The 19,112-nt window shown below is 40.3% G+C and overlaps 1 protein-coding gene across 5 annotated transcripts in view; it reads left to right on the top strand.

The window, feature by feature from the left end:
• The window catches only part of PARP8 (poly(ADP-ribose) polymerase family member 8), a 193,342-nt gene that overhangs the window by 167,867 nt on the left and 6,363 nt on the right, over window positions 1-19,112 (top strand). For all 5 annotated transcript variants that reach the window (XM_070056702.1, XM_051853484.2, XM_051853483.2 and 2 more), the window contains 6 exons: window positions 153-265; window positions 490-562; window positions 1,764-1,833; window positions 7,059-7,132; window positions 8,233-8,302; window positions 9,152-9,236. In XM_070056702.1, the coding sequence (XP_069912803.1) occupies window positions 153-265; window positions 490-562; window positions 1,764-1,833; window positions 7,059-7,132; window positions 8,233-8,302; window positions 9,152-9,236 (485 nt within the window). The remainder of the gene's footprint in view (window positions 1-152; window positions 266-489; window positions 563-1,763; window positions 1,834-7,058; window positions 7,133-8,232; window positions 8,303-9,151; window positions 9,237-19,112) is intronic.

Genomic DNA, 19,112 nt, shown 5'->3' on the forward strand with positions numbered 1-19,112 from the left:
GTATACTTAAGGAATTCAGTAATAAAAATCTTAAAAAGCAGGAACATACTTTTTAAACCAGTAAAATTTGAAATTGTCATCAGCCCAATTGTATGTTACATTTGACATTCTTTCGTTGTTTTGTTTTGTTTTGTTTTGTTTTCAAATGACAGCAATTGAAGTTCATGCACACTCCACATCAATTTCTTCTCCTTAGCAGTCCACCAGCCAAAGAATCCAATTTCAGAGCTGCTAAAAAACTCTTTGGAAGCACCTTTGCATTTCAGTGAGTATGGCTTAGTGTTCCTGGGGACATGTTCCACGCAGTGTTCCAGAAATGTGTGGGAAGGAAATGTTCTCTTTGGGTAGTTGGCCATTAGTGTTGACTAGCCCACTATTGGTCACTTGGCGTGGAAACAGAATTTGCAGACGGCATCATGGTTTACTACCCTTTGACAACATGACATTGACTTGCTGGTTCTGCTTGTTCCTACCTCTCCTTTTTTTCAGTGGGTCACACATTGAAAACTGGCACTCCATACTGAGGAATGGTCTGGTGGTTGCTTCTAATACACGACTGCAGGTGAATTTTCTCAGTGCTTTAACAAGAGCTGGTTATTCTTCAATACTGAGGTGCAGTAAACAAACCTGGTGTTACACTTTCACCTGCAAAGGCAGAAGCATGTGAGCTTCAAAATATTCAGCAGGATTTCCTAGAGACCTAAATATTTTTCTAGAAAATAAATCAGGCAGAATTGTTCTACAGCTATGCCCAGAAATTATCTGTACACCATGAAAAACAGAAAGTTGAGTTCTCTATAAGTACACAATAAAAAAAATCACACTTTGAACTTAAATAGGAAAACATTAGCATGCACAAGGTAATATCTTTGAAGGCCTTCTGTTAGTCCAAAATGCATTTCTGGGGTACTGTGCCTCAATATGAATGCTTTTAGAAAAGATTATGTAGGAATTTTCAAAGCAGAGGTTAAGTACCAAAAAAGCCATCCCATTCCTGCTTTTCAACTCCATTGCAGTTCTTGCTGTGGGAAGGTTGTTAGGGGTCTGTTCCTCGTCTTTGTTTATGCCCTTCTCTTGTGTATCCCACTTCATGCACACAGCTGAATTTTTATCTGACAGCATAAGGAAATCCGAATATATGCAGCTCAGTCACCTGTGCTGGACGTCACAACACAGTGGCCTTAGAGAGGACAGAGTTAAATGCAAATTCCATTAATGTAGTAATCCATTAGTGTTCAGTCCATACAAATAGGACGTAGGGGCCTAGAACGTGAAGATGGTAAGAAAAAATTACACTGGTTCTGAGTAGTTTCTTAGACTGGTTAGAGATGTTAACAAAACTCCTTGTAGCTTAGTGCTATATACTAAAAATCTGAGAAAGACACTGTTTACATACTAGCATCTGGATTCTAAACAAAATGCCTCATTGTGTATTTCAGCAAGTTTTGATTTTAGAATTTTAGATTCACTAAGTTAAAAACAACTAGGATACTTTCTAATAAGTGACTCTCTTTGTCTCTGGTAATGTGGAAAACATTTATCAAGAATCCTTTTTCTTCTAGCTATCATTTTTCACATATCAACTCATTGTGAATTTTAAGTACAAGGATATTAGTACCATTTTCAATGTAGGCCTTGGAAGAGGAACACTATCATTTTTCTAAGACTTAATGTTCCAACGTGAAATTAATTGCCTTCTGTTGTAAAATATTAACACTTAAACCATTGACTGACCTCTCTCTCCCTGTGTCTTCCCATTTTAGCTCCACGGTGCAATGTATGGAAGTGGAATCTATCTTAGTCCAATGTCAAGCATATCATTTGGTTACTCAGGTAATCCTGTATTTCATTTCCAACTTCAAATTTATTAGGCCTTTGTTCTTTTTTATTGTTACATACTCTAGGCACAATGTTCTATCAAGTGACTGGAGTTTATTAGATCTATTTGTATTAAATTCATTTGATTCATGTCAGAGGCAAAAGCAAAGCTCAGATGTCTGAATGATTTTATAATACTTCTCCTGTTATGTGAGATGAAATATGTTTTGTTAACTAAAAATTAATTTATTTCACTATGTCTACATTTATGGCCTCCACAAATAGGCACTAAGAATATAGTACATGCCAAGCATTATGTATGGCAATCGAAAAGAATACATACACAATGATTTCAACTTATGTAATTCCATGTCATGTCAGCTTCTTATCTTTGGATTCTTATTCACTCCATTAAAAAATGTTGAGCTTGTTTGTTTCTTCGAAATAGAAGAAAATTCCTAAGTCATCCAACTTATTGACAACTGCTTGTTAATATTTTGGTGAGGTGGTGGGAAAAATATTTTGGAGTAAATTGAAAGCATGTCCTGAGGGTGACCTTGGTAAGGTCAGAATGATAAGGGTTATCACCAAGTAGATAAGTAATAAGCATTGGGTGGTGGAATTTGTGATAATTTATTCTTGCATTTTTAAATTTTTGTATGTTTTGCAATGATCATTGTGATTTATCTAACAGTTAACCTGTTCTAAGTATGAGTATTTATGCTCATTGTAAAGCAATTCAGTCTTAAACACAGAATTTCAAGAGTAGAAAATGAAAAGTTTCCATAATTTCCTTGGGTTTAGTGTATTTTCCTTTATACTTTATTTTTTAAAGATTATTTATTTGAAAGTCAGGGTCACAGAGAGAGAGAGAGAGAGAGAGAGAGGCAAAGAGAGAGGTCTTCCATCTGCTGGTTCACTTCCCAAATGGCTACAATGGCCAGGGCTGGGCCAGGCTGAAGCTAAGAGCCAGGAACTTTATCCGGGTCTCCCACAAGGGGCGCAGGCGCTCAAGCACTTGGGCCATCTGCTGCTTCTTTCCCAGGTCATTATCAGGGAGCTGCATTCGAAGTGGAGCAGTCAGGTCTTGAACTGGCACCTATATGGGATGCTGGCATGGCAGTTGGCGGCTTTCCCCACTTCACATCGGTCCCAGCCCATCCTTTACACGTTTGAATGCTTTAATATTTATAAACCTACATATGTCATTTGTTTTGCATAAGTGCTCATGTGTGTATGTGTGTGTGTCTGAGTGTATGCATGTGGTTATATATATATGATAACATTATACAATTTCAGGGGATACTGTGTACATGGTGCCCAAATGATAAGTCTTACATCCTCATGTATAAAACAGAACACTTTGAAACATCTAATGATAGGTGAACCTCAAGCATACCTACCAGTCTTAAATTGTTTGGCAGTGTTCATGCTCTTTCAACCATAGCTAGTTGTTTTTCAGTGATGGGAGAGTAAAATTGGCATGTTGCCAAAAGAAAATAATAATGATGACAGAACTGCATTAAAATGCTGATGGAGAGTGACTTTTTTAAAAATTAAAAGTTTAATAGTTTACAAAGAAGAAAAGCTAGATAGAAAATACATAATGAGAAATTATAAGAGCATATATCCTGATGATAATTGAATTGCTGCCGTGTAACCAATCACCTCAACCTTAAGAAGAAACAACAACTCTGGTATGCACATAGATCCTTTGGGTGTGGAATCTGAGATAGGAGCTGAGTAGGTGGTTCTTTTGCCCCTCAAAGTGCCCATGCAGAGAAACTAGGTTGGCAGCAGGGCTGCACTAGCAAGTGCTAGATATCCTAATTCATAGGCAAGGTCACTTGGTGGAAATGAACTAATCACTCCAGGCCCCTGTGTGTGCCCTGTCCAATGTGCTGAACCCAGGATTGTTGGATTTCTTACCTGAATCTTTCCAGTGCGCTAAGAGCATCAGATGGATTTGGTATGACAATTTTTGACCCAGATTCAGAAGTCACATGATGCCATCTCCTGCAAGGATCACTGGTCAAAACAGACATGAGTCTTTCCATATTGAATAATTAGAGAGTTAAAAAACTTCATCTCCTAATGAAATAGAGACAGGTCACATTATTGCAGTGCATATGGGTTGAAAAATATAGTTGCCATGATTTTTGAAAATACCAGTAGTCCAAAATATCAGTAGAAAATAAATACCAAAAAGTGCAAAGATAAGAAATAAAATAAAATAGTACAAGGGCCAGTGCCATGGCTCACTTGGTTAATCCTCCGCCTGTAGCACTGGCATCCCATAAGGGTGCCAGGTTCTAGTCCCCGTTGCTCCTCTTCCTGTCCAGCTCTCCTCTGTGGAGGATGACCCAAGTGCTTGGGCCCCTGCACCCGTGTGGGAGACCAGGAAGAAGCGCCTGGCTCCTGGCTTCAGATTGGCGTAGCTCCAGCCGTAGCGGCCATTTGGGGAGGGGGGTGAACCAATGGAAGGAAGACCTTTCTCTCTCTCTCTCACTGTCTATAACACTACCTGTCAAATAAAAAAAATAACATAGTACAAAGGAGAAAACAATTAAAATCAGACTATAAGTCTTACAAAAATGGCACAAAATAAATTATTAAAAAGTCACTTTAAATAGATCCTCAGTGTGGATAAGGAGAAAAATGCACAAATCATCAAGTACTGTGATTTTCTTCCTCTTCTACTGGTTGTGTAGACTCTTAGATGGACTCATAGAAAGGATTGTGGGGAGTTACAAACTGTGTGAATGGATGTAAAATTTTGTGTTTGTGCATTTATATGAGAGAGAGTCCATAGCTTTCATTGCATTCTTTTTTTTAACTTTTATTTAATGAATATAAATTTCCAAAGTACAGAATATGGATTACAATGGCTTCCCCCCCATAACGTCCCTCCCACCCGCAACCCTCCCCTTTCCCACTCCCTCTCCCCTTCCATTCACATCTAGATTCATTTTCATTTCTCTTTATATACAGAAGATCAGTTTAGCGTACATTAAGTAAAAATTTCAAGTTTGCTCCCACACAGAAACATAAAGTGAAAAATACTGTTTGAGTACTAGTTATAGCATTAAATCTCAATGTACAGCACACTAAGGACAAAGATCCTACATGAGGAGTAAGTGCACAGTGACTCCTGTTGTTGACTTAACAAATTGACACTCTTGTTTTATGGCCTCAGTAATCACCCTAGGCTCTTGTCATGAGCTGCCAAGGCTATGGAAGCCCCCTGAGTTCACCGACTCTGATCATGTTTAGACAAGGCCATGGTCAAAGTGGAAGTTCTCTCCTCCCTTCAGAGAAAGGTACCTCCTTCTTTGATGACCCGTTCTTTCCATTGGGATCTCACTCGTGGAGATCTTTCATTTAGGTTTTTTTTTTTTTTTTTCCCCAGAGTGTCTTGGCTTTCCATGCCTGAAATACTCTCATGGGCATTTCAGCCAGATCGGAATGCCTTTAGGGCTGATTCTGAGGCCAGAGTGCTGTTAGGACATTTGCCATTCTATGAGTCTGCTGAGTATCTCACTTCCCATGTTGGATCATTCTCTCCCTTTTTGATTCTATCAGCTAGTATTTGCAGACACTATTCTTGTTTATGTGATCCCTTTGGTTCTTAGTCCTATCATTACGATCAATTGTGAACAGAAATTATCACTTGGACTAGTGAGATGGCATTGGTACATGCCACCTCGATGGGATTGAATTCGAATCCCCTGGTATGTTTCTAACTCCACCGTTTGAGGCAAGTCAGCTTGAGCATGTCCCGAATTGCACATCTTCCCTCTCTTCTTCCCACTCTTATATTTAACAGCGATCACTTTTCAGTTAAGTTTCAGCACTTAAGAGGAATTGTGTATTGATTACAGTATTCAACCAAAAGTATTAAGTAGAACAAACAAAAAAATACTAAGAGGGATAACATATTAAGCTGCTCATCAACAGTCAGGGTGAGGGCTGATCAAGTCACTGTTTCTCATAGTGTTCATTTCACTTTAACAGGTTTCCTTTTTGGTGCTTAGTTAGTTGTCACCTATCAAGGAGAACAAGTGGTATTTGTCCCTTTGGGATTGGCTTATTTCACTCAACATGATGTTTTACAAATTCCTAACAGGGATCACTTTTCAGTTAAAATTTAAACACCTAAGAATAATTGTTTGTTAATTACAGAGTTCAACCAATGGTACTAGAACAAAAACAAAATACTAAAATGGATAAAGTATTACATTGTACATCAACCATCAGGACAAGAGCTGATCAAGTCACTGTTTCTCACGGTGTCCATTTCACTTCAACAAGTTTCCCCTTTGGTGCTCAGTTAGTTGTCGCCAATCAGGGAGAACATGTGATATTTGTCCCTTTGGGACTGGCTTAATTCACTCAGCATGATGTTTTCCAAATACCTCCATCTTGTTGCAAATGACTGGGTTTCGTTGTTTTTGACTGCTGTATAGTATTCAATAGAGTACATGTCCCATAATTTCTTTATCCAGTCTGCTGTTGATGGGCATTTGGGTTGGTTCCAGGTCTTAGCTATTGTGAATTGAGCTGCAATAAACAACCCAAATGCCCCTTGAATTCTTAAAGGGCTGGCTTTGGATCTGAAGAAATTGTGAGAAGTCACGGCCACAGACAGAAATAGCTTCTGATTTTGAGGCTGAAAATGTAAGGGTTGGAAAGCAGAGAAGCCGCCCTACATATGATACCCTTTGCCTCCCTCCCCCACAGGCTGCAAGTTGGAAATCCCTGGCCTGTTGCTCAGCCTGACTCCACTCACCTCTGTACCTTTCCAACAGTGCTTGCCTTGTAAGGAGTTAGATAACCCTTCCTTGCACATTGATAAACAGGCGTATTCCCTCCTTCCCCTTACCCTTCTGTCAACCAGTTGGTAAGAATGAAAGTTAGGTTCCAAAAGCCTTGTAAAGCCAAGTTTTAAGAATAATTTTTCTAGTTATATTAATTTTATGCAAAAAGATTCCTATCCCTAGTTTCATCACAAAGAAAATTAAAGTGAGATTTCAACTTCCTAACCCACTTAGGTCTTCCGAAGCCTGCTGAGCTCCCACTGTAGGTAAAGAAGGCAGGAGAGATGCTCCTTTGGGAGTCCACTGTGATCCAGTACCGTCAAACCTTTTACTAAAGTCGAACTTCCTTCTGTAGAATGGATTGTACTTTAAGTTGCACCATACACCCTGGTCCCTAAATTGTTGTTTTGCTGATGTTGTCAGGGATGAACAAGAAGCAGAAGGTGTCAGCCAAGGATGAGCCAGCTTCAAGCAGTAAAAGCAGCAGCGCATCACAGGTATTGTAGCAGTTCAAATGACTGTGTCGAATTAGTGAACTGTGGTCTCATTAGCCAGCGGGACTTTGATAAACTCTCAGGCTGTTAAACTCTGCAATAAATTTTTAAGTGGCCATTACTAATAAAGGAATAAAACTCACCCCAAATTGCATCTCTAAAATAATTATTAAACTGATATTTCTTGATCTCATACTGTAATACTAGAGACTCTTATTGGCATTGGGTACAGCAGAAAAAAAAACAAATATTGCAGTTCTTTTGGATCATAGATTCTGTGGAGGGGATATGGGCAAATTAAATATTTTTTAGGTATATTTCTAGATGATGGCAAATATTATGGAAAAATAAATCAGGGAAAAGGGATGTTTAATGCTGTAGGGTGGATGAGGGTACTGGGATGATTGTGGTTAGGAAAGGATCCTCTGAGAAGGGGATCTTGACTCAAGACCTCTGGATGGTGAACGCTTGCACCATGTGCTCGACTTGCCGGGAGAAAAGCGGATCCAGGTAGAGAGAAGAGTGAGCAGACATCTCATGTTTCAGAGAAAACGAGCATATTCCAGGCAAATCAGAAATCAATCTGATAAATAATGTGACTTTTAAAAATATATAAATTTAATAACTAACAACACAAATTAAAGATTTACTCCAGATTTACTTTGTGAGGTGTTTCTGAAACCCTGTAGCTTAGTAAATAATGCTATAAAAGTGGGTTGATTTTGGATAGTTAGATAGTCTGGAATAATTGATTTTAATTTTTGAAAACGTCGTGCCCATTTAATTTTGTTTACATTGAAATGAAGAGATCAGTCTTCCAATAATAATAATAATAACTTTGAATTTTAATTCTATGATGTAAGACTGTGAGCTATAATTTAGCATTTTTAGTTCACTTGAGAGTAATTCAAATAATCATTATGTACAGAAATTGATACTGCAGAAAACTTGATGTTAAGAGAGTGCAAGAATATTGATTGCTAGTTTTGTTAGGCTTTTTTTCTTGAACCATCATAGAGGCTTCTTTTTTAATGATAAGCAATTTTTTCACTAGAATTACTGCCCCACTTTGACTCTAACTTTTAAATTCTTTTGGAATTTAGTCACAGAAAAAAGGACAGCAGTCCCAGTTCTTGCAAAGCCGTAACTTAAAGTGCATAGCCTTATGTGAAGGTAAGTTGAAAGCTTTGCAAACCTCATAGTGTTTCCTCTCCATCTTGTCTGCATTTAAGAATCTGCATATTCCTATAGAGCACTTGTGGTAGAATCATGAAAACATTTTTCCTTCTTCCCATCTTGAACGGCACAAATGGAAAACAAGCATAATAAAGATCACGAAGTTTAAAACCAGTTCACCAAATTGGTATTTTGTGTTTTATTCCTGGCAGATAGTTCAGAACATTAAATTACATCTTTCTGATCAGCTAGTGCTTACCTCTTTTGTTAAGGTGCTATCTTCTTCTAAATGTAGTATTTGGATATTGAAATATTTGAAAGAGAACCAAACAGTAAGAAGGTACTTCAATAGATATCTTTTCTTTTTCCAAAGATGTTACCCTCCATTCTGAACTTAGGACAGAAAAATTGATAGGTGATTTGCCTGATCATGCACACTTTGTTCTTGCCTTAAAATTTGATTTTGGCTAAAAATTCATTTTTTGATTCTTCTGTTATAAGAAGTTTCAATAGCCAATGTCAAACATTTTTTAAACTTCCAACACTTGACAGTTATGTAGGATGCTAAATTGCTGTCCTCAAGTTAGGATCTATTTGCTCTTGATAATACTCAAGTGATTTCCTAACTAATACTATTCCTTCCAGTTGTTATTCAGGCAAAAAAGTGGTCCATGACTTTTCATGGCTTTTATTCATGATTTTCTGGATAGCTAATAAGGTTAAATGTTTTTCATATGTTCATTTGTGCATTTTGTAGATTTAGCTTTCAAGAGAAGGGGTACAATTGCTTGGAAAGGACTGGGATTTCTTTTCATTGTTTTTTTAATTTTATCTTGACTTATACAGTGATCACCTCACCTGACCTGCACAAGCATGGAGAGATATGGGTTGTCCCAAATACTGATCATGTCTGCACACGATTCTTTTTTGTGTAAGTATAAATGCTCAAATTTGTATATCACTGTCTTCTCCACAAATGAGTTAGTGGTGACCACATTATTTTTTGATCACTTCTGCTGCTTTTCCCAGGCCATCAGCAGGGAGCTGGATCCGAAGTGGAGCAGTCAGGACACAAACCAGCACCCATGAGGGATGCTAGCATTTATTGCAGGCGGTGGCTTTACCTGCTACTCCACAATGCCAGCCCCTGAACACTGTTTTTCTAACGATATACATTTAATGTGCTATCAGTTTCAGCAATGAGTAAAATTTATAGAACCCCACTTTTGATCATGCACCTTGAATCCTGACTCAGTAGTAACCAATAAGTTGACTTTAGCCAAGGTGTATAATTTCTCTCTAAGTATCAGTCAGAATACAACAGGAAACAAATGGCCATGAAAATATAATAATTTATATCATCTCCCACTAGATTATATGCAAGGATATGGTTTTAAGGGAACCACAGGTCTAGTGTGGTAACTTGGTTCTGGTAGCATCTGGGCTGTTCTGTGTCCTCTGGTCCCATGGGATAAAAGAGGAAGCAGTCCAGCTGGGATTCCTCATTGGCAAAATGCTCCCAGATGCCAGAGGGCAAGGAAGCAAACTGACAAGCTGAAGCAGGTCAGCCTCCTCGGGCAGAGTGAAGGCAGAGAGGGAAGAGAATCTGGACGCTCCCAGGGAAGCTGTTTGCACATCCTGTTCACAGTCCTGCATGAGGATTAATTTAGCACAATGTAGTGCTGAAGGAATCATTAAATATCCCCCCCCCCTTTTTTTTTACCGTCTTATCTTCTATTAACTGTTAAAAAGCTTGGCCTTCCAAAGGGAAACCTCTAATTGCAAAGTTATTTCATTGAATGACCTTGAGATCTTGATGGAAAAGTAACTCCAAAGTATTTTCCTTAGCCTGTCATCTAATCAGTGAATCTTGGCAAAATTCAAATGTTGTGAACTAAGTATACAGCCTGAGATAGTTAAGTAAATGATTCCACTTCTCATGTTATTTCACTTGAAATTTCACGTTATATGTAAAATGCACCTGTGGTGATATACACCTGTATTGCAGACCAGGGATAGTTACTAGAGAAAAGGATGTCTGTATTATGAAAAACTGATTTTCTGTTCTTTTAAAGTTTTTTGTTTTTGTTTTGTGTTATACAGAAAATTCTCCTACAAGAAAAGAGTTGATGAAAAACTACATGAAAAAATAAGAGAAAATACTTTCATTATACTCAGATTTTTCCCAAATAATACAAAGGAAAAATTGTATTAAGATAATAATTTCCATTGCTTTATACACACAAATGAGGTTTCTTCTTTTTTCTCTGCACCCTCAGGAGAGCCGAGATTCATTAAGGAAAACTGATCAAATTCAAAACACATCAAAGGAGAGAAACTATTCACTGATTAATGTACACTCAAATTACAGCCATGAGTTTTTTGCTGTATAAGAGATAGAATCACAGAATTCTCCTTGTGTGCCTCCCTAATGAGTGGTAGCATCTAGGTAGGGAATACATTGATGAGAATGAAGTGAGTGATCAGACAAAAATTCAATTTCTGTTTTTATTTTAACTTTAACTTTCTTAAGATTACATCATCCCTGTTGTTAGAGGCTTTGCCTGATGACTAGGATATGAATTAATATGGTTTTCTTTTTTATCCATATTAAAAATTAAAATAACTTCCATACTAGTCTGATTTCCAGCGTTGAGATAATAACAGTTATTTAGCATCCTAATTACATTCTTTCCAACAAGTAAACACACAGAATAAGAGAAAAATTAAGGATACAATTTTAGGAAGTAGACTGGTTTCTCAGAATAAATTGAAAGCAAGAAATTTTTATTTTTTAGCACTTAAAATATTTTAAATTTATTTTCATTTTATTTGAAAGGAAGAGAGACAAAGAGAGGGAGAGGAGAGAGAGAGAGAGAGAGGGATTTTGATTGATTCAATCCACTGATTCACTCTCCAGGTCTGGGCTGGGCCAAAGCCCACTGAGTTTCAGAGACTAAAGCAAGTACCCCAGTGGAAAGAAGCGGTCATCAAAGAAGGATGTATTTTTCTCTGAAGGGAGGCGAGATCTTCCACTTTGCTTATGGCCTTTTCTAAACATTAAAGGAGTTTGTGGATTCAAAAGGCTTCCATAGCCTAGGCAGCTCCTATCAAGAACCTCGAGTGATCGTTGACGTCATACATAAGAGTGTTAATTTTTTGCGAATTGTTGAACTCTTCACTTAGTATAGAGTTGGTCTTCTGTGTATGAAGTTAATTGAAAATAGATCTTAGTAGATACTAGAACTGGGAATCGGAGAGGGAGGAGGAAGAGGGGTGGAAGTGTGGATGACAGGGTGGGTACTTGTGGGACGAATCACTATATTCCTAAGGTTGTACTTATGAAATGCATGAAGTCTATATTTCTCAAATAAAGGTTTCTTGGGGGAAAAAAGGAGGAAGGATTTGTAGGATCAGAACTATATAATAATCATTAAAGAGATAAATCTTTAATCATGATTTGATGAAAGATAAACAATATTCAATTGGTTTCATCATCAGAAAACAACTAATTTTTAAAGTTAGAGGGTAGAATAATGCAGGCCCTTCCCAGTGAAGGCATTTCAATGTGACATTAGAATAAGATCTAATAGGATCAGAGAACTTTGCTTTATTCCCAGGCTATAATAAATCAAATTCCAACCCAAATCTTAACAGTCTTCACCACCTGCTTACTGCCTATAAGATAAAGGCCCAGCGGCTGTGAACTGACTTCTCAGCCCTGGGCTCTTTTGTCAGTATCACTCCCTTAGGAGGTCAGGGTGATCCAGTTCCCAGCCTCGTGGCCCACCATTCATTTCTCACCTCAGGATGTTACCATTCACAACCTGAATTGGACACTGTGATTTTCACACACTTAGCTTTTTTATGGGTTCTGTCTTTCATTCCTACCCCTCATACCTACCTGTCTAATTCCGTTCCTCTTTGAACACATACTTTCCCTGCACCCAGAAGCTTCCCTTGACCTCACTGTGCTTCTCCATGGTTGATTGCAATGCCCTGCACCTGTTTTTATCGTTGGGTTACTCCATGTGCTTGCATGGTCTTCTCCATTGCTCTATATACTTCTTTTTTTTTATTTTTTTATTTATTTTATTTTTTTGACAGGCAGAGTGGACAGTGAGAGAGACAGAGACAGAGAGAAAGGTCTTCCTTTTGCCGTTGGTTCACCCTCCAATGGCCACCGCGGCCGGCGCACCGCGCTGATCCGATGGCAGGAGCCAGGTGGTGCAGGGCCCAAGCACTTGGGCCATCCTCCACTGCACTCCCTGGCCACAGCAGAGAGCTGGCCTGGAAGAGGGGCAACCGGGACAGAATCCGGCGTCCCAACCGGGACTAGAACCCAGTGTGCCGGTGCCGCTAGGCGGAGGATTAGCCTGTTGAGCCGCGGCGCCGGCCTCTGGATACTTCTGGCAGTCACTGACCATAGGACTTGTTTGGCTTTGTATCCCAAGCACAGTGCTTGGCAGGTGAGTCAGAATAAAGGAAATGTTCACATTATGAATACTTGATGAGTATTTCTGCTCAGACACATTCTAATACCTTAAAGTCTGCACATAAGAGTGGAGCCCATAATCCTCCACCTTGCGGCGCCGGCACACCGGGTTCTAGTCCCGGTCCGGGCGCTGGATTCTGTCCCGGTTGCCTCTCTTCCAGGCCAGCTCTCTGCTGTGGCCAGGGAGTGCAGTGGAGGATGGCCTAAGTACTTGGGCCCTGCACCCGCATGGGAGACCAGGATAAGTACCTGGCTCCTGCCATCAGATCAGCGCGGTGCGCTGGTCACAGCGCGCTGGCCGCAGCGACCATTGGAGGGTGAACCAACGGCAAAGGAAGACCTTTCTCTCTGTCTCTCTCTCTCTCTCACTGTCCACTCTGCCTGTCAAAAAAAAAAAAAAAAAAAAGTGGAGCCCATTGTTGTAGTCCCTTCGCTGGTTTCTCAACTTTTCCAATCTGTACAGTAGTTTTGTATGTTGAAGAGACTTGAACTTCAGCTGTGGCCTTTGGTTTCTGTTTGTTTGCTCATGATAGTCCTAAGTCCACACATTTATCTTCCCACAGTTTTCTGCCATTAACACCTTTATTCCATAAGTATATCATTCTCTGCCCCAGAGTATATATCAGAGTTTTCTAGTGTTCTTCATCACTCTCAACCTATTTTGTGTGATGCAGATTCATTACCAGTATTTTATTAGTGATCCCTCTTGAAGATTCAGAAATTGAACATAATCAAGAAAAGCTAAAACTGCCCATACTGTCCACATTTGGCATTAATTGTACTTAATCTTTTGGTGTATAGCCTACCTTTTCATGAATATAAAGTTTTAAAGCCATACTATTTATACTGCATTAATTTTCCTGAAGTGGTATTTTGGTGGTTTATTGCCCATTTGGGCTGATAGTTACACATGGTACTCTACAACATAGAGCCCGTGCTTTTTAGGGTAGTAATGTAGAATAGAAAAAGACAAGGGAAGAAGACTTGCCTATTTTGTTTTTTAAGATTTATTTATTTATTTGAAGACAGAGTCACAGAGACAGAAGGAGAGACAGAGAGATCATCTATCGGCTGCTTCATTCTCCAGGTGATCACAATGGCTAGGGTTGGGCCAGGCTGAATTCAGGAGCCAGAGGTTTCATCTGGGTCTCCCAAATGGGTGCAGGGCCCAAGCACTTGGGCCATCTTCTGCTGCTTTCCCCAGGCTATTATCAGGGAGCTGGATCAGAAGTGGAACAGCTAGGACGTGAAGTGGTATCCATATGGGATGCCGGCATCGCAGATGATGGCCCCAGCCACTCCATCACAATGCTGGCCCCAGCTTAGACCTGTTCTGCCCTACTTCATTTACCAGTACAGTCTGCTGTTCAAGTGAAACATGTGCAGGCTGTTGCTGAAAACAACCTGGAATCCTATTCCTGATGCTTGTACCTTTGCTCAGGCAAGGCAGATGATCGGCTTTCTCACCAGCAAGGCCTTTAGTTTGTTCTCCAGGGCTAATCCATACACTTCCCTCCCGTCCCAGTCAGAAATGGCATCTGTCTTTGCTCAGGACTTTACTCGCCCTGCCTTTATTCCTCTCAGGCTGCTGTGTCCTACAGTTATTTGTATGATGCTGTCTTCTCTTTCTGTCTGTGTATGAGATTCTCAAATAATGGCTTGTACAGAACGACTTCATATATATTGAATGAAAGCAATGACAAAACACCGAATGGTCCAAGTTAATGAGGAAATTAGACATGCACCCTGAAGTAGACAGTGTACTTACAGCATTGGCTGTCTTACAGGAACTTTGGATAAGAGGTGTATTTCATCAGTTCACAATAAATTTCTCTTCTATATTGCTGGTGATGCCATATTTTGGGGATTCCAGAATTAGGTGAGACAGAAGCAAATTTACATGTGCCAATGTTAAAACTCTTGTAGAAGATGCTATATCTATTTGAGAATAAAGGTTGTCACTGCCTTGAAAATCTTTATCATGCAAATTTCTAACATATCTAAGAGACTTTGAAGACCGCTGAATTCATTCGTCTTATTTTTTCCTTAAGTATTTTAAAACAGATTGATTTAGTTTTCATTAAAGTCTTAGTCATCTTTTTTACTCCTAGGAATATATTATTTTTGTCTCCTTTCAGATATTTTCACTTTTCCTTCTACTAAAATCCCCAATCAAATGTATCATTTTCATCTCCCTGTTGAAATTGTTTCTTTTATTTCCTTTTTTGTTGTTGCTTTCTGGACATAAATTAGCTTTACTGTTACCTTAGCGACCTAGTGTTTGAAATCCTGAGAAGTGGCTGCAAAATATTCTGTATAACCCATTACAACAAATATTCCAATGCCATCAGCAACTCATCACTCTGAACCTTGCTAGTTGGGCAAATAGTGGTTTGGTTTTTTATTATTATATATGCTTCATAGCTAAAAGCACTTGAATTCCTTTGACCAATTTTGTCCTTCAACCCAGAACTGTTGGGCTTTCTTGTGTGTCATAGACAACGGGAAAATACACATTTTTCTTTAGGAATTTCTGACTTCTGAGTTCTCGGTCTCTGGTACTCACGCTTTCATTCTCACTTCTGCTCTCTCTGCCTACCCTGTGCTTTTTCCGTCTCAAATTACTATAGTTATTTCAACGAATGTGCATCTCTTCTCTGTTAATTTGTAATCTTGTTAAGTGTCTCTGAACATGTAATGCTTGAGGAGAAGGAACCTTTCCACTTAGTTGAAAGTAGGGGCCAATGTTGTGGCAGAGAGGATAAGCGGATGCCTGTGACGATGGCATCCTATATGTGCACTGTTAGTGTCCTAGCTACACTACTTCTGATTCACTCCCTACTAATGTACCTGGGAAAGCAGTGAACAATGGCCCAACTGCTTGGGCCTCGGCCTCTGTGCCCATGTGGGAGACCTGGAAGAAGTTCCTGGTTCCTAGTTTTGGCCCAGTCCAGCCCCAGCCATTGCAGCCATTTGGGGAGTAAACCAGCAAATGGTAGATTCTCTCTCTTTCTGTCTCTCCCTCTCTCCTTGTGACTGCCTTTCAAGTAAATAAATCAATCTCTTGGAAAGGAGAGGAGAGGAGAGGAGAGGAGAGGAGAGGAGAGGAGAGGAGAGGAGAGGGAAAGGGAAGGGAGGGGAGGAGAGGGGAGGGGAGAAGTGTGTTGTGGCTGTGAGAGGATAATATGACATGATTAGAGAAGAAGTTTGAGTGTGGATTATGGAATAGCTGGTAACATTGAATTTTGTTCAATAAGTAAGGTAGAGGTCAATTAAAAAAAATTTTTTTTTGACAGGCAGAGTCAGACAGTGAGAGACAGAGAGAAAGGTCTTCCTTTTTCCATTGGTTCACCCCCCAAGTGGCTGCCACGGCCAGCGTGTTGTGGCCAGCACGCTGCGCCGATCCGAAGCCAGGAGCCAGGTGCTTCCTCCTGGTCTTCCATGCGGGTACAGTGCCCAAGCACCTGGGCCATCCCCCACTGCACTCCCAGGCCACAGCAGAAAGCTGGACTGGAAGAGGAGCAACCTGGACAGAATTCGGCGCCCCAACCGGGACTAGAACCTGGTGTCCCAACCGGGACTAGAACCCATGTGTGCCGGAGCCACAGGCGGAGGATTAACCTAGTGAGCCGTGGTGCCAGCCAGAGGTCATTTTTTTTAATATAACCTTATCAAGGTCATGAACAGTTCCCATAACAGGAAAGACAGAGAGATCAGTTATGTTGTTCCAGTAGTCTAGTTTTTCCATTAGTGGTAGTTTTACTCACCACAAAGATAAATGTTTGACATTGTGACTTTGGAAAAAAGATAATACTTTCCAACTGTAGTGACATCAGAATTCCCTATTCTAATATCATAAAACTGCTAGTTTGGGCAACCTAAATCAATTTCAAAAACCGATAGTTGGGTCTGGTGCTGTGGTGCAGCGGGTTAATGCCCTGGCCTGAAGCGCAGGCATCCCATATGGGTGCTGGTTCGAGTCCCAGCTGCTCCTCTTTCAATCCAGCTCTCTTGTATGGCCTGGAATAGCAGTAGAAGATGGCCCAAGTCCTTGGGCCCCTGCACCCACGTGGGAGGCTTGGAGCCTGGCTCCTGGCTTCAGATCGGCACAACTCCAGCCATTGCAGCCATCTGGGGAGTGAACCAGCGGATGGAAGACCTCACTCTCTGTCTCTACCTCTCTCTCTAACTCTTTCAAATAAATAAAATAAATCTTTAAAATAAATAAATAAGAAACTAATAGTTATATGTAGCCTGCAGCTTAAAAATCACTCATTAATATGAAAGGGAATGAAAGACTGAACAAAGGCAATGATAACAAGAAGAGACACAACTTGGAAATAATCAAGAAAATGGAAGCAAGAGAACTTGATAATGACTAACTAGACTTAGGCACAAGGACGTACCAAGAATGATGACATGGGGCCAGCCCTGTGGCATAGCAGGTAAAGCCACTGCCTGCAATGCCAGAATTCCATATGGGCACTGGTTCGAGTCCTGGCTGCTCCACTTCCAATCCAGGTCTCTGCTCTGGCCTGGGAAAGCAGTGGAAGATGGTCTAAGTTCTTGGGCCCCTGCACCCATGTGGGAGACCCAGAGGAAGTTCCTGGCTCATGGCTTTGGATTGGTGCAGCAATGGCCTTTGTGGCCATTTGGGGAGAGAACCAGCAGATGGAAGACCTCTCTCTCTCTCTCTTTCTCTCTCTCTCTCTCTCTCTCTTTCACTCTGCCTCTCTGTAACTCTGCCCTTCAAATAAATAAATAAAAACAAAGAGAATGATGACATACGTGTGTAGTTAGTTAGAAGGGGGTATTAGTTAAAGTAAAATAAGGATAGAGGAAAAAGGAGCCTCCCTAGTGTCAGAAATTGAGCTTTTACCAAACCATAACTGTGATGTCTCGTGGATATTTATAGTTATAGAAAGATGTAAGCATTGGGGATACTGTTCTAGGAATGTGAACTTTCTTTTTAGCATAGAGCGATAGTTAAAATTTGGGGAGGTTGAGAGAACTGTGTTTCCTTTCAGAGTACGTGGATTTGATATGCATCTCTGGCTCCTGACTCTAGATTCCTGTTCATGTAGACCCTGAGGGGCAGCAGTGATGGCTCAAGGGACTGAGAGCTTTATGAGAGACCCAAATTGAGTTCCTGACTCTTGGGTTTGGCTTGGCCCAGCCCTAGCTATTGCAGACATTTTAACCAGCAGGGGTGAACCATCAAATGGTAACTCTTTCTACTTGACTTTTCCCTCTTTAAATAAAACTTGAGAGAATCTGAAATAAGTGAGAGTACATATCAGAAAAAGAGAGAAAAATGAGAAGTGAATCGTGTAAATCCATCATTGAAATGAGACCAAGGAAAAGAATGCAGTGAAAAATACTAATAATTGATAATCAAAGAGCTAACTAGGAAATGAAGAAATAATATGAGACGTCTCTATAAAGCTCATGGAAAATATGTATTATGAAAAATTGCCTGGATTTCAAAAAATTGCACTAAAATTAACTTTTAATTTCATTTTTCATAAACCGTTTTTTAAAAAGATTTATTTTATTTATTTGGAAGACAGAGTTACAGAGACAGAGCAGGAGAGACACAGAGAGAGATCTTTTATCCACTGGTTCACTCCCCAAATGTCCACAACAGCCGGGGTTGGGCCAAGCTGAAGCCCAGAATCTAGGTGCTGCTTTTTTTTTTTTTTTTAAGATTTTATTTATTTTATTTGAGAGGTAGAGTTTCAGATAGTGAGAGGGAGAGGCAGAGAGAAAGGTCTTCCATCTGTTGGTTCACTCTCCAAATGGCCTCAACGGCCAGAACTGCGCCGATCCGAAGTCAGGAGCCAAACGCTTCTTCCTGGTCTCCCATGCGGGTGTAGAGGCCCAAGGACTTGAGCCATCTTCTACTGCTCTCCCAGGCCATTGCAGAGAGCTGGATTGGAAGTGGAGCAGCCCTGTCTTGAACCGGCACCCATATGGAATGCCAGCGCCACAGGCGGAGGATTAAGCTACTGCACCACGGCGCCGGCCAAGGTGCTTCTTCTGTATCTCCCACATGGATGCAGGGGCCAAAGCACTTGGACCATCCCTCACTGCTTGCCAAGACACATTAGCAGAGAGCTGGATTGGAAGTGGAGCTTGAACCAGCCCCTGTATGGGCTGCCAGCCCTGCAGGCAGTGGTTTAACCCATTATGGCACAGTGCCGGTCCTTCCACAAGCTTGTAAAAGTACCTTCTACAGCTTTGAGAAAAACAGCAGTCAGTTGTATTATATACTGCAAGCCTAGGAGATAAAGTCTCCTGAATTCATCAACT

This window comes from Oryctolagus cuniculus, chromosome 14 (genome assembly GCF_964237555.1).
Source record: "Oryctolagus cuniculus chromosome 14, mOryCun1.1, whole genome shotgun sequence".
NCBI classification, from domain to species: domain Eukaryota; kingdom Metazoa; phylum Chordata; class Mammalia; order Lagomorpha; family Leporidae; genus Oryctolagus; species Oryctolagus cuniculus.